This window comes from Saccharomycopsis crataegensis, assembly GCF_037102585.1.
Source record: "Saccharomycopsis crataegensis DNA, jcf7180000000097, whole genome shotgun sequence".
Classification (NCBI taxonomy): domain Eukaryota; kingdom Fungi; phylum Ascomycota; class Saccharomycetes; order Ascoideales; family Saccharomycopsidaceae; genus Saccharomycopsis; species Saccharomycopsis crataegensis.
In genome coordinates, this window is record NW_027043837.1 from 204,061 (window position 1) to 226,415 (window position 22,355).

A 22,355-nucleotide genomic window follows, 5' to 3' on the forward strand; every position below is an offset into this window, starting at 1 on the left:
TATTTGTATTATAATCTATTGTTTTAATTTATTTATTATCTTTTTTTTTTCTACAAATTGTAGCAAAACGATATATCATAGTAATTCATCTCTTCATCACCTAATCAAACCCATATTCCTCCCCTAAATGCCCCAATATTTCCGAAATTCTCCCATTTAGTTCCTCTACGTTTTCCTTTAAAGTAACCACTTCGTCGAACTTTCGTTCTTTTTTCGCATTATCAATCATTTGATCAATTAGAAAATGCTGTTCTTTTAAAATCATCAATTCTTCTCGAAGATGTTTGATTTCATCTGCCGATTCTAGAGAAGCAGTATTATTAAGATCCACAACGGTGATAGCGATATCTTTATTATTATTATTATTATTATTATTACTATTGGTAGTAATTGACGACGACTTATTTGTGGCTGAACTTCCCACCGGGGTTTCGATTACTTTTTGATTATTGACCTGTTTCTGCAACTTGCGCCGTGATAATAATACTTCTTGGAATCTCTTCAACACCAGGGTGTGACGCTTCAAATACCCTATCAGAAATATTTTAATTGACATGATTAATTGTAATTCATTAGTGGTAATCATAGCCTCATCGTCCTGAGCACTATCTGGAACCCCCATCAAGATGATTTTTTTTGATAATTTTTCAAAACTCGTCAAATATTTCGTCAACTCTTTCCGTAGTCGCTCCAAGTCTTCCAATAATTTCTCATCATCACTTGATTCAAAAATATTCAATAATTTGGTGAATTTCGGTACCGTCAACTCAATTCGGGTCTTCAACCCCAACAAGTTCTCGGTTTCTTGGATGATTGTCGAGCACGGATTTGTGACATCCTCATGGTACCCTTTTTTCTTGAACAAGATACTTTTACAATCTAAACAGATCCGTAGTACTTCGTGCTTCATTTTCATCCCCACTTGTTGATATTTGGAAGAATTGATGGGGTTCAAAATCAACGGAGCTAAAAGTGCCACCGGCACTTCCATGGAACAATTATCATCACATACCACCGACCCACATAATCGGCAATGATGTTTTCTTAAAAACAAGTTTGAGAATTCTTTGGTGCAAATCCCGCAATTCAAACAGTCTGAATCATTTTGCCAATACCCCATCAATTCGGTGGTGAGTTTCTTTTTTGCCTCGTTGAATAATACCAATTTAAATATACTTTTCTTGTTTACTCCATAGTAGTAATCATAATACGAGTCAATCAATTGACTAATGTAAGTTTCGATTCTTTTGTAAATCTTGAAATGATGGAGTTTGTTGTGCTCGATTTTTGACGATCTTAATCTCTTGAATGAACCGTACAAATTCCTACAAACTCCGGTAGAATGGTCATTTGTCACATAACCTGGTTTCTTTTCATAACATGAGTGACAGCACTTAAACCAAATCCCATTTACTGGATCGAGCACTCCATGTTTATTGATCTTTACCGGGGTCGGTAAATGTTCTCCACAAAAAATCTTGCCACACACAAAGCAGTTGTGTTCGAAATTCTCAAGATCATACCCTAGACCATCGGGAGAATTATCGTATTTGAATTTAACAGTATTAGGACAATTTGCAATTGAACATTTGTTGACATGCCTGGGAGATAATTTACGCCATTTTGACTTATCCATTGATTTCATCACTTGAAGCCGGTACTTTTTCGCGAGCTTTGCATCTTTTAATTGGGTGGTTGCCCTTTGTGGGCTACGGGGAGATTTTGGGGTATTAGCAAGTTCTGATAATGATGAAGAAGATGAATTTGGGGTTAGGATGTAGTCATTGATATTGAGTAACGAATTGTTGATGTCACTAAGCGATAAATTATTGGTATCAAATAATTTCACATTGGGGATCTTTATCTTGTTTTTAATCCACGATTTGATATCGTCTTCAAATAATACTGCATTATCGGATGGCGATTCATCATGGTTTTCAATTACCAAATGAATATCGTCGATGTGTTGGTTAAGTTGAGTAGAGTTCTTGACGAGGACCCCGCAAATAGGACATTCTAATGAGTTTTTAAGGATCTCTTGTTCCATCGCTGGTTGTTGGGAGATGTCTGACAATCGTCGAGGTGGCGCTGGGGATCCCAACACTCTTTTATGAGTGGCTCCCTGTCGTTGCTGGGCCATGAAGTGTTCAATAATGTTGATAATGATGGTGATCAAAATAGCACAGATTGGTTGAATCTCTGACATCTTTTTGATACCCACATCGCTTTTGCAGGGGCTGCGTAACCCTAATTTTGTGGACAACGTGCAAATTATTAACAACGACAACAACAATGTGTAGATGTTATTAGGCAGGATTGATAAGGGATTAAAAGGATTAGTGGTTATCACTATGGAGCATCACAATCAATTATCAGAAGATGTGGTCATTGATCAGCAGGTAGAGAAGCAAGTGGCAGAACAACTGACAGAAATCGAAATACTGGATGATCGAAAGAACAACAAGAGCCAACAAAAAGCATTGGAAAATAGGGAGGAAAATGATGTCGAGGAAGAAGAATCTATTGAAGAAACTAAGGCTGTGTCAATTACAATGGGAACTGCCAAAAATGACAATGGCGAGGTCACCAATTTGAAAGAGTCAACGCATGATGAGATCCAGGAAGAAGTTCATGAAAAGGAAGTTGATAAAGACCTTGACATCAATGAAGTTGTTAACAATAAAGAGGTTGAAAATAATGCAATTGCTAATGAAGAAGTTGAAGATAATGACGAGGATGATGACGATTTCGGTGATTTTTCAGACGCTTCCTTCGATGACTTCGAAGCCCCAGCTCCAGTAACAATCCAGGCTCCTCCTGCCCCAGTAGATCCAAACCAAACCCCTATAAATGACTACATAAAGCTAACAGAGGAAACCTATTCCAATACGAAAACTCTTACTATCTCCATAGCAGGACTTCTCTCAAAAATTTATATTAACAACCCAACCACCCTGGAAAGCAGCAAAACTCTTAAAAGTACCCCGACACCTGGGGACATCATGTCTCCTAGATCCCAGGCATTATGGAATGAATTGAAAACCCTACCCAGGTTGAATCCTCCTGATTGGAAAAGAAGCTCCATAAGAAGACACTTCTTGACTAGTATTGGAGTGCCTATTGATTTAGATGAAGTCTTGCCAGGAAGTAGTGTTGGATCACCAAATATTAATCCGCGGGCCTCTGCCACCATGGATACTGTGCTGGTCTCCGATGGTAATAGTAGTGATGGTGTTAACAGCTGGAAAATCCCGAAAATTGAGTTTGCTAGTAGTTTGAGCAAGAAGTCGGGTTCTACGTCAAAAGTCACGCCCCCTAAGGTGGGACATACTGAAAATGAGGTGAAGATTACTGGAGAGCAGCTAAAAGTGATGAAAAAAGCCACCTCTACTAAAGAAAAAGCAAAATTGGATGAGCAGATCACTGAGAAAGCAAAATTGGATACAGACGTTTCCGAGAAGGATTCTGAGGTAAATGAAACCTCTGAAAGTGAAGTTGCGGAAGCCGCAACCAAGAAAGAAGAAGAAGAAGAAGAAGAATCAAAACAGAGAAAACCAGTGGAGAACACAGACATCAAAAATGATTCACCAACTTCGGATAATGGCGAAGAGAAGGAAAAACTGAGAACACCAAATGTCGAAAAACTGAAAGAAATTAATAACTTAGAACCTCTAGATACCTCTGATGGAGATGTCACCACTGTGGAAGAAAAAATCGATCCAGTGGAACCCCGGGAAATTGCAACTAAAGAAGAAGAAGCTGGTAACACAATATTAATCAATACCATTAGCGACCTTCATATCGAGAAGCCTGAATATGATGAGATCGTCAGCAACACCAATAAGACCTTGCAAGAAGTGGAAGATAGTTTACAATCAGTGACGTATTACCAAACCTTACTCCACGATAACAAGATCGAAGAACTCGAGAAAGTATTGCAGCACTTCAAGCAGCTTAGCGTTAAGATGGAAAAGACGTTGTCTGTGTGGAATGACAAACATGAAGTATTGATCCAAGATCATGAAACTTTCGAAGCAGTGGTGGAAAATATGGTGGGATATACCCAGAAATTGCGTCGGGCAGAAACTTTTAAGAATAACGAGAAAGAATTACGGAAGTTGAAGAAAAGGCCACTGGGAATCAAGAAAACTGGATTTTTCTGGAATACCTGACTTGTTCTTCTCATTGCATCAATAAATAAATAAATAAAAATCGTATAAACCAATTGTAGAGAATTAACAATCTGCTGCCGCACCGCGCCGGGCGCGGAAAAGTCGGTGGAATTTCTGGAATTAAAAAATCGCAGCGCTGCCCAAAGTGAATATTGGGATCCTCATCAACAATATACTTCAGAATACAATTATTACTTACACAATGGTCCCATTTTGTATTTTTGTATTGTGTTTTTTCTTACAAGCCGTACTGGCAGTATATAGTGACGAGGCATTCAGGACAGACTGGCAAATCGCCAACCTTGGTGATCAAGTGTACCTGTCGGTATTGACCGCCACTAATTATATCACCATCTCCAACAACGGGGTTCTTTCGGTACTCAATAACACTAGCAAAGATGGGCTTGTTCAATGGAGACACCAGTTGGAACAACATACTGATGGGGAAAGATTTCTCGGTGTGTTGAACAATGAGGTTATCGTTAGTGGTACTGATAACCTTTTACAGCTATGGAACACTACCAGCAGTTTCTTGATCAGCTCGGTTTATTTAGATGCTCCAATGGTTGGGATCCAAAGCCTTTCCAATGGTGAATTAATGGTAGTGGATTCATCGGGGGTGGTATCTAAAGTTGATTCACTATTTCAAGTGTCAAGTGTTGCAGCCTTGGAAACCGGGATAATTAAATCAATTGAAATTTCCTCATTGAATAATGGTAATGCCGTAATATTGATCAATTCTGATGATTTATATTTGGTGGATCTTAGATCATCTAGTTTATCTAAAGTATCGCTTAAAAATGATTTGAATATTGAAGCCACCAGGATTTTGACAATGCACCAAAATAAAGTATTCTTTGTCACCCCAAATGACCTTATCAATGTATTGGTACTTTCTGATCATTCAAAAGTCAGCAAGTCTTCATTTAAGGAAATCAAGACCGATTATCAATCAGAATTATTCAAATTGCTCGATTTGAACTCGTACATCTTGGTGAATAACTTTGACTACTATGCGTCTACTACTAAGGATAAGTCCTCGATTAAGTACGCCTACACTTATGATGAAAACTTGGTGATGTCTTTATCCTATAATAATATCCAATTATTCGATAGTGAACTAGGCATTGAAATTGTCAAATACAATCACAATTTGGATCTTGATCTTGATGGGGCTAAGAATATCAAGGTGGCATATACCCCTAGTGCTGATGGAGCAAGCCATAATATTCATGTGGTGATTGAATATTATAATAAGGAAATTACTTCTATTTACAACGATGCTTTGTTATGGAACCGTGATGAATCATTATCAGAAGTGGATGAATACATTGTGTATGATCCTTCCAAAAATTTGCAATCACAACAACAAGAAGTGGCAAATTTCCAGCATTATCTAGAAGAGGAAAACAATGTCGACATTTTTGGGGCTTTCATGGCGCGTTGGAAAGATCATTGGCAACAATTAAAGAAATTGGATCAAATAATTACGAGAGGATTTGGCAATATTTTCTCATTTGGTGATGGTGAAATTGACGCCAAACAAAAGATCGAGTTTGGATTGAATAAGCAACTAGTGGTGTTAACTAAAAACAACAAAGTTTTCAATTTGGATATGGAGACCGGGAAAATTAATTGGAAGTTTAGTCAATTGAGCAAATTCATGGATACCAACAACAGATCGATTACCGGATTCTTGAACGATAATAACAAGAACATCAAAATTTGGTTTGATGACGGTTTCGTGGTTACTTTGGATATTGCTAATGGCATGGTCAAACATACCACCGTTGATGGCATACCAGCACACAAAAAACTCATTCCGGTAAACTTGAACGAATTTATTCATGAAGAACCAGCGGGATTGTTGGATGATGATCTCATTTTGCGACTTGATGGTGATCAATTCCAGTATATTTCCAACAATGATGCGACCCCAGAATTATCTCAAGATTTATTTTTTTCCTATATTAATGACGACTCTACGGCCATCGAAGTGTTTATGTTTAATCCATCTTCAAAAGCCCTTGTTAATGCTTGGAAATTTCAAACTGATGCTAACGAGAAAATTGTCGCCACTGCCTCTTCGGCTCGTAATCCTAACTCCATGGCTTCGATTGGGTTGATCCTTGGGGATAAGTCTACTTTATACAAGTACTTGTATCCAAATATCATCTCTCTTGCGGTTTTCGATGATGCTTCCCAAGAATTGTCGATCAAAATCTTTGATTCCGTTTCTGGTAAATTGATCAAATCAGTGTTCCACCCAGCCACTGACAAGATTGATGACACCAGTATTCAAATGATTCAAGGAGACAATTACTTGGTGTATTCTTTCTACAGCTACCATCCAACAATATCTTCAAAGATTCATGTGGTTGAGTTTTATGAGTCTCAAAAATCTGACCAAAAATCATTATCGTCAATAACCAACCAGTCGGTATCTATTCTTGATTATGATGCTGTGCAACCATTCATCAGATTCAAATCTTACAACTTCGCACATCGTATTGAGAAATTGGCTCTCACATCAACGAAATTCGACATTTCCACAAAGAACATCATTATGAAACTATCGAATGGTCAGATATATTTGATTCCAAAGTTCCTCATTAGTTCTCGTCGTATTGAAGGCCGGGAGCTCACCAATTCTGAAAAGATGGAGTACATGAATATTCCGTACGATGCCAATCTCCCAATTAATAACAACGCCATAATCAACCATAAACGTCTTATCGTCGGAGACAATAAAGCCCAAATGTTTTCAGTGGCGACCAACCTTGAGAGTACTACCATCATATGTTATGCTGGTAATGATATTTTCTGTACGAAGGCGTACCCTTCATCACAATTCGACGTGCTAAGTGCCGGTTTCAATAAGGGGCAGTTATTATTGACCATTGCTGCGTTGGTTTTAGCGGGTTTGGTCAGTTGGTCGATGGTGGAACGTAAAAAGCTTAATTCTTTTTGGATTGACAATTATTGAATTTATTGAATTTTTCTTTTCTCTTGAAATATACTAACTATAATTATTATTTGGTGTCACTTGTAGAAGCAATAATATCAAGAGGATTGATTCTACGACTCACCATCACGTGCAAGCGTAAAAGAGTAAATGCCTGGAAACAAAACTTCACATCACTAGGTGATCATTTCTACCACTAACATTATCCCTGTTATATTTTATTATTGACAATTCTTGTGTTTGAAGGCTATGACAATAGTTCGCAAAGCTGGCTCTCTAGCAGTCATTGGCTCAGGGATCTCTGGTCTTTCGTTTGCTTACTATCTTTCATATTTTCGTCCCGATATTAAAATCACCATCTTTGAGAAATCTTCCAGAACTGGAGGATATATATCATCTCCTTTGGATAATAAATCACATAAAGTGATACTTGAAAAGGGTCCTCGAACTCTACGGACTGCTAGTGATGGTACGCTTATGATTGCTGATCTTTTCCAACGTTGTGGCCGATGTGATGAAGTATATGGGGTAGCCAAGACGTCATTGGGGAACAAGAAGTATATCTTGGACTGGCAAAACCATTTAGTCGAGGCACCTCTGAGTTTCTATACTGCTTGGAATTTTCTATTTGGTGGTAACTTACTCACCAAAGGTTTAATCAATGATATTTTGAAAGAACCATGGAGACCTGGTCCGATCATTACCCAAGACGAATCGGTTGAAGGGTTCTTCAGCCGCAGATTTGGTCCTAGAGTCACCGATAATGTTGTTAGTGCTATTTATAATGGGATCTACGCAGGAGACGTTGGGGATTTGAGTATCCGATCGGTGATGCCTAGATTATTTGATGTAAAAAAACTGCATCGTTCGGTGGTGTTAGCGCATATCACCAGCCGGTTGGCCAATGGATTATTTACTGGTGTGAAAGGATTATTCAGGGCCGGGTTGACGATGTTGGGTCTCTTAAAGAAAAAATGGGGCGGCGGGAGTGATTTGTTGAGACATTACCAATGCGAGTTTTCTACGGGGAATGTCTGGTTTTTAAAAAATATTTTGAAAAAAATGCCGATTATTTCTCTTAAGAACGGAATGGAATCGGTGACAAATCTACTTAGGGATCAATTGCAAGGAATTTCTAACGTTAAATATGTTTACGATTGTGATATTTCAGGAATTAAAAATGGGGAAAAAGGCATTACCATCAGTTATACTCATAACGGGACCGAGCACCGTGATATTTTTGACCATATTAATTGTACGGTATCTCCAAAAGGTTTGAGTGATATGGTTGAAGATCCAAAATTGTCAAACTTATTGAAAGCCCCAACTTACAGTAAAGTGAGGTTAGTTAATTTCTATTTGCGCAACAAAAACTATATCCAAGACAGTCCGGGCTTTGGGTACTTGATTCCTAAGGCATATTACAAACATAATCCTGGTTTGAAACACCAAGCGATCCTTGGAGTTATATTTGATTCGGATGTCGAAAAACATAGACTGCAAATTTTCAACCCAGCAACCAAGCGATTTTCTGCCAAGCTTGGGGAAACTGTCGAGGAATATAAGAGAAACTTGATTAATGGAGAAGATTGGAAAAATAAAGGTACCGATAAAGAAATCGCGCAATATAAGGGTGAGTTCCATGAAGTGTCATCGACTCAAGAGTATACTAAGTTAACCCTAATGATGGGGGGTCATTATTGGAAAAATGAGGTTATCCCTAATGAGGCAACTGCACTTTTGAATGCCAAAGATGTATTGAAAAAACAATTGAACATTGATTTGAATGAAATTAGTGAAGACGATCTCATAATTGAAACAGCAATGACCGACGAAGGTATTCCTCAATACAATGTAGGGTTTGAAGATACGAAACAGGAGATTTTGGATAAAGTTGATGTATTATACCAGGGGAAACTTACGGTTAGTGGTATGAGTTTTAATGGAGGAGTTGGTGTTCCTGATTGTGTTTCAAATGGCTATAAGTTGGCTGCGCATATGTGATCTTTATTTTTTAATTGAGATATTTATTATGTATTATAACTGTTTATAGGATTGAATTTATCTCGACATGAATGTATTATTGGATGTCTGTATTATTGGATGTTTGAATGTTTCAACACCTGGACACCCGTTATACGTCATGTGATATTCCACCTGACTGTTATCACTCACCCGGTGACACTCACCTGACCCTTAAGTCACGCTTCATATCACCTGCTTATTTTTCCCCGCATTTTTTGACACATAACGGACGCAGGGTGTGACCACCCCATCCTTTTTTTTTTGCTGGATTGCGGAGGAAACACAAAAAAAACATAATTGGTAACTATTTCAAAGGTAATGTTTCTTCTTCCGGACATTAATAGATTTGGTCTCTCTCTCATAAATCAGGAGAGAAGGAATAATCATGATGAACGAAATCAAAACAGATACCCCTCGGGACTCACAAGCCGGTGGGTCAGCAACCCTAGGGTATACCCCTTCAGGGAAACCTCGGCTTCATCAATGCTCTGCTTGCCTACGATCATTTGCTAGGTTGGAACATTTGAAAAGACATGAAAGGTCTCATACAAAAGAAAAGCCATTTAATTGTGGGGTCTGCAGCAGAAAGTTCAGTCGCAGAGATTTGTTGTTGAGACACGCGGAAAAGCTTCATGGAGGCTGTTCCGATGCGGTGAAGAGATTGAGAAGGAGACGTAAATCAGCAGTAAAGAAAGACGAAGAGAAACAGCGGCAGATGAAATCCCAGTCTGCTAATAAAGAGAATGCTAGGAAACAACAAGAACCAGAACCAGAAAGCGGCCCCCCAATGTCAACTTTCATATCAAACCCTGTCACGACACTGAAAACGAATATTAAGGGTAGTAATATGATCCATAGTTATAGCGATAGTATTGAGTTTACCTCTCCTATGAACAGCGCTGCTTCTAATATCCGTGTGGGCTCGTTGTTCAAGAATTTTGTTTCCAAATCATATCAATACGATATTAGCCCTGAAGATGAAGACTTTGAAGAATATAGTAGATCAAAGCGGATAAGAAGAGCATCATTCAGTGCTTCAAGTGGTGAGAATTATGCGGTGCCAAGGTACCCATCGGTTTCTAAAATGAATGAAATGAAAACTGCTCGGAATCGTGAATCATTTGCGGGAAATGCCCCAAACAATTATTTATTTTCCGACACGATTGAGTTTGCAACACCCCAATTGATCCCATCGGGAAGCGATAACAAATTATCAAGTATTCCAGAATTCTTTCTCAGTAATGACAAAAAGCACCTCAATTTTCAGGATTTTGACGAAAAAGATATTAGAAGAGAAAGACAAGATTCGGAAATGTACAAAATAAATAACATTGTTAATGATTTGCATTTATCCAATGAACAAAAAATGGTTGAGCTGAAAAATGTACAACAATCACCAACAAAGATGGATATCGACAAGAAAGATTCTCCGGTATATGGTGACTATAACATTTATGGAATTGAGAGCCCAGATGCCGAAGATTGGGTTAATAAAGTTCTTGAGTCCTCTCAGATAGAATTTTTATCAAGTTTAAAAAACAAGACCAGTGGCAACAGTCACCCAAATCAATTCACTAGAAAAGTTAACGCGTTCCAAAATCAGCTCAATAAAATATCATCCGATGAGTCGTCTCTTTATTCTACTAATGTTAGGAACTCTCCGGTGAGCAATATGACCAATAATAATAATAATAATAATAATAATAATAATAATAATAATAATAATAATAATAATAATAATAATAATAATAATGACAGAGGAAAGGGCAATAATAATAACGAAAACGGTCTCGGCTCATTATATGGATATTCCTTTTATACTGACGAGTTTTATGGTATGAATAACTCTAGCAGCAATGATAATTCTAGTCAAATCAGTAGAGAAATGGATCAGCAACTCAGAAATAGCTATGGGATTTATGGTGCGATGCATTTGTCAGGGTCTAATGGGAAAGGAGATGCTGAAATGATTGCAAACGAAAGCAGTAATACAAATAAACAAATGGAAATTAATCATGAGTACGATTTAATTTCTGAACTTAATAATTTGCAGAACTTCCAGTTTCAGTTGAATAAAGGGGATGATATGACTCAGATGGGCAGAGATGATAGTGGCAAGTCTACCAACAGTACTCAAACCATGATTAGTTCCGCTAGCAGCATGAATAATGACATAAGGTCTCCACTTTTCAAAGCCATTTTAAATAGTCATAAGAATTGTACTAACAATAATGATAATGATAATAATGATGATAATAATAATAAAAATAAAAATAATAATAATAGCAATCCTTATTTTCAACATTTCAATAATATTTCCAATGGCTATTCTTATTATGATATTAATCCTGCCAACAACTCTTCCACCTCTGCAGAACTTTCTCATGATACCTCTCCTCACCGGAACATTTCTCCTAATATTTTAGAGGCTAATTCATTATTCAACTACGGTACCAATAATCTCGCGCTTCGAAGCCTGGATAATTGTCTATTCACTAAAGTATTGCGTAACAAGATCTACAAAACTTTAATGAAGTATCCATTCATTGGCATTCCATCACCAACAATAGTGGAAAATGACCGTCTCAATGGATTTGTAGAACAATTCAAAACCAAGTTTACAAACCATTTACCATTCATTCACAACTTCTTTATCAATGAGGAGAATATGGAAAAGTTGACTAGTTATTATTGGGAAGGTGGGGCAAACAATGATATGAATGCTCAAACGACAAGTAGCTATTCCATGAGTTATGAAAAAGACGCTGCATCGGTTTGTTTGCCATTATTGATCGCCACTTTGGGTGCTATTGTTGCAAATAGTAAAAAAGAGGCGTCTAACTTGTATGAGGCATCGCGTCGGTGTATTCATGTTTATTTGGACCTGAGAAAGAAGAGTCACAGCCCACGATCGGTCTCATCGCCGCTTTGGTTGATTCAATCATTGACATTGAGTATTATTTATGGATTGTTTGCTGAATTTGATTCAAGCTCCGATATCATATTGAAACAGGTGAATGCGTTGATTGCCTTGATCAGGTCATCAAATTTGAATAAATTGCTGTTCCAAGGAGGAGATGCCCAAGAGTACTTGGTTTATCAATCAAAATTGAGAACAGTATACACCATTTTCAATATTTCCAACTTATTGAATTACTTTTATGGTTTGAAAATAGAGAAGATTTTCCGAATTGATGAAGTAGGGTTGCCATTACCAGATTTTGAAGACCATTACGAGAGTTTACCAGGTAACTCTGATTATGTTAATTTCAATTCTTCTTCCTCAAGTGAAAATTCGTTCCAACATGTGTTTAGTAAACTTGTTCATAATGAACCCATCTCATTTAAAATTTCAGAATATGGCCTAGTCAGTCTTCAGTTTGCTTTGCATCAATATCTTGATAAAAAAACACCTCAGATCACAACCACTTTGCTTAGTTATTGGAATGATACTTTCAGAGAGCAAACTTCACAACCTGTCGATAAAAATTCTAGTGTTTTTTACACCAGTAACTCTAATTTATTGAAAATAGATTGCGTGATTTTGAATCACTATTTGATGTTCAAATATTTTGCCGATGGGGTTCTTGATTTGAATGAAGTGAGATATTACGGTATTTGGAATAAGAACTGGAAAAAATTGGCAAAGTTGGCAGCAGCAGCTCATAGAACTGATGGTGGCAGCGCAGGAAAAATGTACAATGAAGATTATGAATTGAAAGCCATCAAGTTAGGAATCAAGTTGTTGATGAATTTTTTCTTTATGGAAGACTCTACTATTGATAATTCGTTAGATCTTAGTACACCCAGAAGTTCTGGTAGCTCAGTTAATGATAAATTTAATTTGATTCAAGAAAATCAGTTTGTTGATAAAGATTCTGAGTTCTTCCGATCTCTTGAATCTTCCCTTAATAGTGAGCTATCAGACCACATGATTTCCCGTGTCTGTTTCTCAAGGTGCTTGTCATTGAATGTCCAAGTTTTGTTTGATGTCTTTGTTTTGACTTATCAGTTTGCCATCAAGTTTGAGAAAGTAATTGGGGAATTCCAATATAATATAGATTCCTGCAAAGCTGGTGATGGCAATAATGACATGATTAATCTTTTTAATGGTGGTCTGAGATCATCATTATCATCAGGTCCACATACCAATTCAAGTTCCAACTTGAAATTCCTCCAATTACTCCAAGATGAATCATTAGTGACGAAATTGCAATACTATCGGATCATGGTCAAAATTGTGGACAAAATTGAAGAGTTCTGTAGCAAATGGTATGGATATCGTAGTAATTTCAATGATGCAGGAGATTTGAGTAATCCAATTAAACAAGAGCTAATTGGAGCCTCAGGGAATCCTGATATATTTGGAATTACGAAGGGTCGGGGGTTGTATAATGAAAAAGAGCAAAATAAGTTGAGTTTCAAAGTTTTGAAGATAGGAGAGTTTGTATTCAATGATGTTGTGGATTGTGAGCTCGGATTCAATATTTTTCAAAACTTGGGCGCAGGTTTGAAACAGTTGAGAAGATTTGTGTGTTGAACATGATGGTTCTGAAGGATTTATGGGTTGATTATGATGAATAATGGATTAATGGTTTCTTCATGTTTTCTTTTTTTATTTCTTTGGTTTTTTTATCATCATGGCAAGATAATGGATATGGTACTTGATAATAAATTTATTTTTGTATGATTTTTTGCTTCTTGTTTTTCATGTTAATAACAAAATTGACCTTTTTGTCTTTACTTTTTACTACGAATATATGATTAATGACTTTTCAATGAATCAACATGAGCCGCAAAAAAGAAAAAAAAAAGTGAAGTACCAGTAATATGGCAATGTGTAATACTAACAAACTACAAAAAAATTATTCTTTGCGAATTCTGTGGATCGAACACAGGACCTTTAGATTTCAAGACTTGAATTTACTTCTTCAGTCTAACGCTCTCCCAACTGAGCTAAATCCGCTAGGAAAATGAATTATCAAGTGCGAATTCTGTGGATCGAACACAGGACCTTTAGATTTCAAGACTTCAACAGACGATGCTTCAGTCTAACGCTCTCCCAACTGAGCTAAATCCGCTTGATGTTAGGATGTTCGTTCAATGAAGAATAGATTCCAGATTTTTAAATTGTTAAGTTACCCGGCTTTCATATTCCTCATGGCCTGTAGTTACAATTTAAAAGATGATTCATAGTAATATAGCAATATATTCGTATAAAAACGCGCAGGTTATATAAGATACATAAAGATGAATTAATAGAGATACTGAACCCTTTTATATAACAATTAGAATAACTGCGGCCTGTTTAGACGCAGTAAATGCAATAACAAGTAAAGAAGATAATAAAGCATGAAACATAAAGGAGACCACAACATGTATTTAAGCGTAATAATGATAATGAGGTTTGCTGAATAATAGAATCTGAGTATGATTCAGATACAGCAACATCTATACATTACAAGGTGTCTTCATATTATGTTGGAATCATTTGAATATGAACTTACATTGAGTTTATTTGAACTATTTTTTAAACATTAGGGTGTTAGAAAATATCCTTTATTATTTGGACAAACACACTGGTATGAGTAGATCCAGACTTTTGTGGTCCACCAACAGCACCGTTAGTAAGGTTAGATCGATTAGCCATTAGAAGCTTATGTGTTTTTATGTAGATTATGATGTGGCATGGTGATTTGTTAACTTCGTTAGCTAGTTAGTATCTATAGATCATATTATACAAGATCGTCAAATAAGAAACTTCATTCGATAATCACTGGAGTGCTCTGCACATTATTTTCAAGACAGGAATATCACAATAGCATATTCTATTTCCATTGCATATCCTTGCTCTTAAAAACCAGAAATTCGCAGTCATTGTAACTAAGAACACCCTAAATTTTCCTTGGTGATGTCTATTGTGAAAATCCCTGAAAATCCTCATTGGTAGTTGGTTGAATATAGTCTAAAGATAAATTAGCAGTTCAGCGTGCATGTACCTCAGATGTTGACATGCATTTATTTGTATTGTGGGTGAAAGGCCATAATAACCACCAATGCATTCAAGTCAGGTGAAACTATAATTTTCTGAACCTTTATCTCAAGAATATCAAAAATATGTAGAAATTAACACCAAGGTTAAATAAAATCGATTTACCAGCTATCCATTAGGATGAATAATCGATTATTATATTTTTTTTTAATTATGAATCAACGAAGAGATCTAAGTTAAAAACCAACATAAAAATTTGTATAAATATTTCCTGGCGGAACGTACAAAATGTGTAAATCCAACTTTATGTATTGTCATATTATCCAAGTAGGCAGCTGATAAAGTTAAGGGGAATAGATATTTAATTTATTCAACTTGCCGGCTGAAACCTGATAATCTAAAAAATCTGCAATAAGAAAGAGATATGGGAATGGAGGCAATGATATTAATAATGAACTTGATAGTACTACACATTTTCATTTTCTTTTTATTAGATTTACCGGAACTCTTAATGAGGCTAAACTTTTAAAACTTTCTGTTGTTGCTGCCACTATAATCCTGTCTTTCCTTTCAAACTCCAGTTCAGCCCATCACCACGATAATATGTGAAAAAAAAAAACATCACCTTGTTTGCTCCATTAAGTCACAAAATGACCCAACTTCGTCATAAATTATAAAAAAGTCTGTCCCCTCGACCACGATCGTGCCATAAAGTACACACACTACGCGGAAAATCCCACTTACTGTTGTTAAAAGATATATATAAAAAAAAGTCATTAATTCGTCGTAAAATTATACCGAGTTTCCTCAATTATTAGCATGTCTCATAGAATACAAAATTCAACACATTATAAAAAAAAAAATCATAATTATATAAAATATTTTGAATAGCGCTGATCATGCTAGCCTCGCGTGTCGTGAGTCACAATTCCCGGAGTACCTTCTTCTTCATCCTCATCTTCCCATACTTGCTCAGTTATAATATCTAGTGGATTGGCATCATCATAACCACAGCCAAAATCACCATCATCTTTCCTTCTGCTTCCAGCTGGAATATCATAGATATCATTTTCGGTGAAGGTATTCAATCCTTCCCCAGTGGTCGAGTCAGTATCGCCACTATTCTGGTCCCTCAAATCCTCATTGCCCACTGGAGTGCTTAGCTGAATTTCTGTCAAATTATGTAATTGAACTTCCAGACCACTCTGTTTGGTATTATCACCATCGCCATCCTTCCCCTTCCTTCTTTGGATCTTCATCATCTTCTTCCTTTTCGTTTCTGGAGAGTCTAATGGTCTTAGCTCACGAATCTTACGACGATGGTGCATCGTTCGTAGGATCGGATTGGTAAAGTATCCAATATGCCGGGATTTTGTTCCAGGGTTATTACTGGCGATCGATAATCCGCCTTTGGCCAACCCATCATGGGATATTGGCAATTCATCGTGCCTGATGGCTCTACCCAATACTGTTCTTCTCTCATGTCTTTTTTCTCCAATCGTGATTTTAGCGTGTAATTCCCATACCAAGATGGTGATTAACACCAGGAAGAAATCGGTAATGATGGTTGCCCAATTATCGATCTCATCACACACCACATATGTCAAGTAAAAAATCGGGGGTCCCGTTAGAATGAAACCGGTAAACACACTCATTGGCGCCACTTGCCTCGATAAAGAAAACTGTCGTTTAGTGTAAATGTATAGATATATTCCCCCGGCAAATGAAAAGTATATTGCGAGATCAATAAGGGTGACCATGACATAGTAGAATTCAAACACCATTCCCTGGCGTGGTTCCGGGTAGGTGTAGTGCAACATATTAAAGATTAATAACAAAATTGCCGTGAGCAGCGTGGTGATTCGTAGCTTCTTGTGGAATCTAACCGGGGACAATATTACCGATAGTTGACCCCAGGCAAGGCAACTGAACGTCTTGACCAACGCAGTAAGGGTATACGCTACTTTATCACGCAATACACGTCCGCTGAATTGGTCAGCGTCTTGGTAGTTGGCAACGAACTGCTCATCTAAGAGCAGGGTGGTCTTGCTTAGGAGAACCGATACTGCAATCGCGTAGAATAACGTCAAGAAATTCGCGAGTTTAGATCTTGGGTTTGTCAGTAATACAAGCAATAAAACTAGCGACCAAGCGGCCACAGTTACCGCACAAACCACGTAGCAAATCGAGATGAACCCATCGGGGAAGGAGTTTCTTATTGCCAGCGACCCTTCGGCGATGATATTACTGACGATGGTGGCCGTTTCCAGACTATTTCCCAGCGAGGTCAAGTTTGAGAAAATTGACAAGTACTGACGGTAATAGTAATCAGAATTTGAAGTGTTAGAAGTTGATATTAACTCGGTGTACCGCGAGCAGTTGGTAAGAAAGAAATATGGGTAGTAGAGGGTATGGTTTGCGTAACTGCCTGGGAAAGCTGACGAAGCATATTGGTTGATGGGTGATGAGATCTTTGCCGATAAATTTGACAGGAACGCGACATATCCATTTAGTAAGACAAATAGTGAGCAGCCGGCATCTCTGGCGGCCTCTAGTGATATCATTTCATGACAAAGATATTCTATTAGTGAAGATGATAGTAAAATGAAGATGTGATTAAGGATAATTCGATTGTGCTTCTTTTTTTAGGAAGCACAAAAGTCACGCGACATAGCCCAACATGAGAGTTTTGGTGATGGTGGAGACACATCATTAACAATAACACATTGTAGCATTTATATTCGAAGTACTGGTGAAAAGTTCTTTCAAAACAGCCCAAAAACAAAAATCACAAGAAATAAATGAAATAAACATTATGAATAGAGCAGTCTTCCCTAAAAATAAAACACACTCCATGAAAATAAAAAACAAAAAAAAACCTGAAACTTTGGTATAAGAATACAAGATAGTATGAAAGAAAAGAAAAGGAATAATAGCAAAAACAAACCACAACAACAAAAAGGAAAAACGAAAGAGAAAACAACAAAAAGGAAACAATGGCAACCACAATTCAACACAAAAATAAACACCCAAAAGCATAAAACTGCAAAAAAAAAGTGATTCTCAACACTCACAATTAAAAATAATAATGTTGCGATATATGCAAATATTGAGAAGGTCATATTCACATCAAAATAATAACAATGAACAAAAAAAAATTTTTTTTTAGATGGATCGAACCAATTTTCTCTCAATAGTTAATTAATAGGGTTTGATTCTGGATCTCTTTTGATTATAGGATTTGAGCGATGGATCGGGGCCGGTGATTGCAATTGTCCTCCACAACCCAAGGTATCATTGTGGCAAAGAAGCTCTTGTTTTGGAAGATGATAGTACGGAATCAGGAATTGTGAGTCAGTTGGAAGCTGCAAAGGTACAGGCACAATTCCTCCAAAAAGGTTACTCGTGGTAGTCAGCTCACAATACCAAGGTGGAACATTTTGAACAGTAGTTATTGGTGTAATTGTGTTTCCAGCCATATGCCCAGATGGAGTGCTCATAATACTAGCATTCCCATTACTAGGGAGTGGAGAGAGCATCCCATGTTTGGTGATGAAATTAATTGGTTTATAAAATGGATTTGTGGCTTCTGTAGGCGTTTGATAAACAAAGCCAGAAGTAACCACCTCATTCTTCGGTATAATGGAATTAGCGATTGGAAAGCCTTCAACACCTTTCAGGAATGATGAGGCAGTATTAGGGGTATATGAATTGAGGTATCTCGAATTGGTCATGGGTTCTGGAGGAGCCATGATGTGTGGCGGCTTGTGTTCACGAGTCAACGATTTTGGGATAGAAGTATTATTGGAGACAATACCAGGACTGGCTATCAGACTTTCTGGAGTAATGGCTGTTGGTGAACTGGAAACCAGAGTTCTCACACTCGGAGTAGAATCAAAGCTTCTAAAGACTAAATCATCCCCAGAAGAATTAGTAAAAGAATAGAAAGTAACCACACTTTTCAACAGAGTATTTTTATCACAAGTGGCCAATTCCAGCTTATTAGCATTATCGGTGGCAGCCGCAGCGTTCAAGGATTCATTAGACTCAAGGAGTTTATCTTTATTTCTTTCAAACAATGGGTAAGTAGGCTTATTAGAGATCATGTCCCTTAGCTGCCCTTTAGATTCCCCATTATTTTGTGGTTTTATTTCAACATGTTCAACATAACTTGCCAGCAACGGAATTTCAAAGGAAGCTTTAGCGGAACTATTATCAGCAGCAAACACACCTTTTGCTCTTTTGACAGGTAGGTCACATGGAATAACGCCTGATTCTAATTTATCACACTTCATTATGGTCCCGATGGTGGAATCCATTCGAATAGTCAGATTATCTACCAGCTTGTCTGGATAATTGCCAACCACCAGCTCAGCAGATTGATTAATTACTTGGACCTCCTGACTACTACTAAGGTCTGTGGAACAAACCTTTGAAAAATCATCAAGATAATCATCTAAATTCCAGTCAGAGTCAACATTATCGCTATTGGAGTCACCAAATAATTGGAAGGAGCCAAATGAAAATAAATTGTTTTTGTGATTAGAATCAGCATTGATGCAGAAGTCGTAACTGAAAGGTTCTGGATTATAAAGCGAACAATCTGTACTGGTTAACCTTTCTGCATTTTGGATATTTGAGTCAATATATTGAATTTCAAAATCTGAAGTCAATCCATATTTCTTGCTTTCCTGGCCATTCAGAATATCAAAAGAATGTGATTTTGATTGACCGCCTGATTTACTAGCCTCATCAGTATATGTGCTCCCATGTCTTTCATTGAAAAAATCGACAGATTCTTCAGCTTTTTGATAATGACTATCATAATAATCTTCTTCATCATTCTCAGAATAAGTAATCCCTGAGGAGTCCTTATCATCACTAAATTCATGGTCAGCAACAGACCCAGAGGTATCATTATCATTGACGTCTTCATTAAAAGTAACACTTTCAGAATCTTCATTATCATCTTCATCCTCATTATTGTCTCCAATATTATTATCAGTCTCTGTTGAGGTGATTGAGATTGAAGATATTTCACCAGAATCATCACCATAATCATCATCAGCATCAGTATCAGCAGCACTATCATCATTGTTATTATCTTCCTCGTCATCTGTGCTTTGCCCACTAGAACTAGTACAATATTTCAGTTGAGGAAAAACCGCATTATTCAACACATTACTATGGCCAACTGAACGAGAAATTTTTTCCTCATCATCAGCATAACCAATAATGGATTTGGAACCACGGTGCCTTTTTTTTCTGAGGTTATCGCCTTGATCACTCTCATAAATGTGTTCATCGGCTAACGTGCCATTCCGCTGACGCCGCCGGGAACAGCTGCTTTCCGTCGATCTACTGCTATTGGAGCGCAACACAGCCAGGGTCTTTGTGTCTAATGAATGATTATTGGAACAAGCAATTTCGTAATGAATTTTGTTTCCAATTCGAAAGTTAACCAGCCATTTCCGGTGATTGACATATAACACTTCGACATTCTTTCCGGAAACTCCGTGGTGGGAGTTAAGGGAAAATAGCGAAGAAAACCCCCCGAATCCAGAATTTGTATGGCTTTGATTATTGTGTACAAGGGAACTATCTTGAACATTAGTACTGGATGCCCCACTAAATAAATTACCCTCGTTTTCGGAATCATCATCATGGGAACCACTGTCATGGTACTGGGTAATACCATTGGAACTATCAGTGTTGGTCTCCTCATCACTGGAGCTGGAGCTGGGATTATCTTTAGTAGAACCTTTTAACATGACATGGTATTGATTTTTGAATTTCTTGGAGCGGAGTTTAGGATTCACATTTTTTTTGGCAGAAGCTTGTGAGGGGTGAAGGGTACAGACTTTTTTATGATCTTTGGCATTATCTATGTAACAAACATCACCACATTGAAGGCACTTGTAACGGAACATTAAATAAAAAGTGCTGAGAATACAACCAGGCAACACTCCTTCTCTTTCTCCCCAATTAGATGGGGGTTGATTGGAAGCAACAGATGAATTTGGAGGAGTTGGAACTCCGAGGGAGTTATCATACACCGTTTCGGGTTGACACCAACTGTTGTAGGCAAAACAACTAGGAGGTGAACTATGGGTATCATAGGAAGTTTCTTGGAGAGAGTCATGGCCTTTACTATTAAAACTCAGGTCTGATTCTGAGCTTGGATCATTTGAGCGTTCTGATGGTGGATAAATCACTCCGGTACCTTTGCCCTTGCCACGAGTGACCACTTCATGGCAATGCATCCATATATGTCTTCTAGCGGTTCTGAAATCCCCCAATCCCAAGTGATAGAACAGACATCTCTTATCACAGCAGAAGCCGGGTCTGGAGATTTTGAATTCATCCAAGAATTCAGCAAGCTCAAGCCTAGTATCGAAATACTTCTTTTGTGGTTTGAGGAACCCATTGGCCATACGGGCCATGATAGGAGAGGTAGTATTATTGCTAATATCTTTGGACATGAAATTCTTTTTTTTGGAAGAGTTATTTTTGGAAATGGAGGCAGTAGGAATAGCGGAACTCAACATTCCCCGTAATTTCTTCAGAGTGCCACGAGTGACTTTTTCGAGCAATACATTGGAGTTGATTGATTGTTGGCAACTGGAAACGTAGTTACCGGGACCAGCCATTCTAGCAGTAGCGGTGCTACCATAGCCGTGAGCAAGGTAAGTACCATAAGGTAATTCAACGTAAGATGGGTCATGGCAAGACAAAGTGTCATCGGAGTTAACAACACCAGGCACCCCGGAGTTAGCAGCAGCAGCATTGACAGAAGGATTAGGAATCGGGGCATCGAGGTCAAGGGTTAACGAACCATCGGCGTCTTTTAGGTATTCCCAGTCTTCAATGAGGGCTGGGATCCTCACGAGACGTGGTAATTGTCTTGCAATTTCGTGGAGACCATGGTTGACAAAATTTTCGGTAACCGGGGCAGATTTGAGGACATGAAAGGGGCGAGATTTGACTGATGATGAGGTTTTGGATCTACCACGGGCCTTTTTTTGGTTAGAGAAAGTCTGCTTGCGTCTACGAGGAGCCATTTTTCAAACAAAACAAATAACCAATCGACCAAGAAGATATGGATTTGTTTCTTGGTTTTGGCTTGGGTGGGTGTATGACAAGGGTATTTCCTGGACCCCCAATGATGTTTGAGATGGTATTAAAAGCGATTGTTTAAGGG

The 22,355-nt window shown here is 37.6% G+C and overlaps 7 protein-coding genes across 7 annotated transcripts; 4 read left to right on the forward strand and 3 right to left on the reverse strand. All coding sequences in view use genetic code 12, as the record gives it.

Annotated features, from left to right (window-relative positions):
• Window positions 1-100: 100 nt before the first annotated feature.
• PEP7 (phosphatidylinositol-3-phosphate binding protein) lies at window positions 101-2,206 on the reverse strand (the record flags this gene model as incomplete). Its single annotated transcript, XM_064999096.1, has 1 exon — window positions 101-2,206. The coding sequence occupies one exon, from the start codon at window positions 2,204-2,206 to the stop codon at window positions 101-103; it is 2,106 nt and encodes a 701-aa protein (XP_064855168.1).
• A 94-nt stretch (window positions 2,207-2,300) lies between these two features.
• Window positions 2,301-4,172, forward strand: DASC09_055120 (uncharacterized protein; the record flags this gene model as incomplete). Its single annotated transcript, XM_064999097.1, has 1 exon — window positions 2,301-4,172. One exon carries the CDS (start codon window positions 2,301-2,303, stop codon window positions 4,170-4,172), a length of 1,872 nt encoding a protein of 623 aa, XP_064855169.1.
• Window positions 4,173-4,374: 202 nt separating this feature from the next.
• On the forward strand, window positions 4,375-7,158 carry EMC1 (Emc1p; the record flags this gene model as incomplete). Its single annotated transcript, XM_064999098.1, has 1 exon — window positions 4,375-7,158. The coding sequence occupies one exon, from the start codon at window positions 4,375-4,377 to the stop codon at window positions 7,156-7,158; it is 2,784 nt and encodes a 927-aa protein (XP_064855170.1).
• Window positions 7,159-7,386: 228 nt separating this feature from the next.
• On the forward strand, window positions 7,387-9,141 carry HEM14 (oxygen-dependent protoporphyrinogen oxidase; the record flags this gene model as incomplete). The annotated part of the gene is made up of 1 exon (XM_064999099.1): window positions 7,387-9,141. One exon carries the CDS (start codon window positions 7,387-7,389, stop codon window positions 9,139-9,141), a length of 1,755 nt encoding a protein of 584 aa, XP_064855171.1.
• Window positions 9,142-9,547: 406 nt separating this feature from the next.
• Window positions 9,548-13,702, forward strand: ADR1 (DNA-binding transcription factor ADR1; the record flags this gene model as incomplete). The annotated part of the gene is made up of 1 exon (XM_064999100.1): window positions 9,548-13,702. The coding sequence occupies one exon, from the start codon at window positions 9,548-9,550 to the stop codon at window positions 13,700-13,702; it is 4,155 nt and encodes a 1,384-aa protein (XP_064855172.1).
• Window positions 13,703-16,056: 2,354 nt separating this feature from the next.
• Window positions 16,057-17,718, reverse strand: DFG16 (Dfg16p; the record flags this gene model as incomplete). Its single annotated transcript, XM_064999101.1, has 1 exon — window positions 16,057-17,718. One exon carries the CDS (start codon window positions 17,716-17,718, stop codon window positions 16,057-16,059), a length of 1,662 nt encoding a protein of 553 aa, XP_064855173.1.
• A 633-nt stretch (window positions 17,719-18,351) lies between these two features.
• DASC09_055170 (uncharacterized protein) lies at window positions 18,352-22,215 on the reverse strand (the record flags this gene model as incomplete). Its single annotated transcript, XM_064999102.1, has 1 exon — window positions 18,352-22,215. The coding sequence occupies one exon, from the start codon at window positions 22,213-22,215 to the stop codon at window positions 18,352-18,354; it is 3,864 nt and encodes a 1,287-aa protein (XP_064855174.1).
• Between the last annotated feature and the right edge of the window lie 140 nt (window positions 22,216-22,355).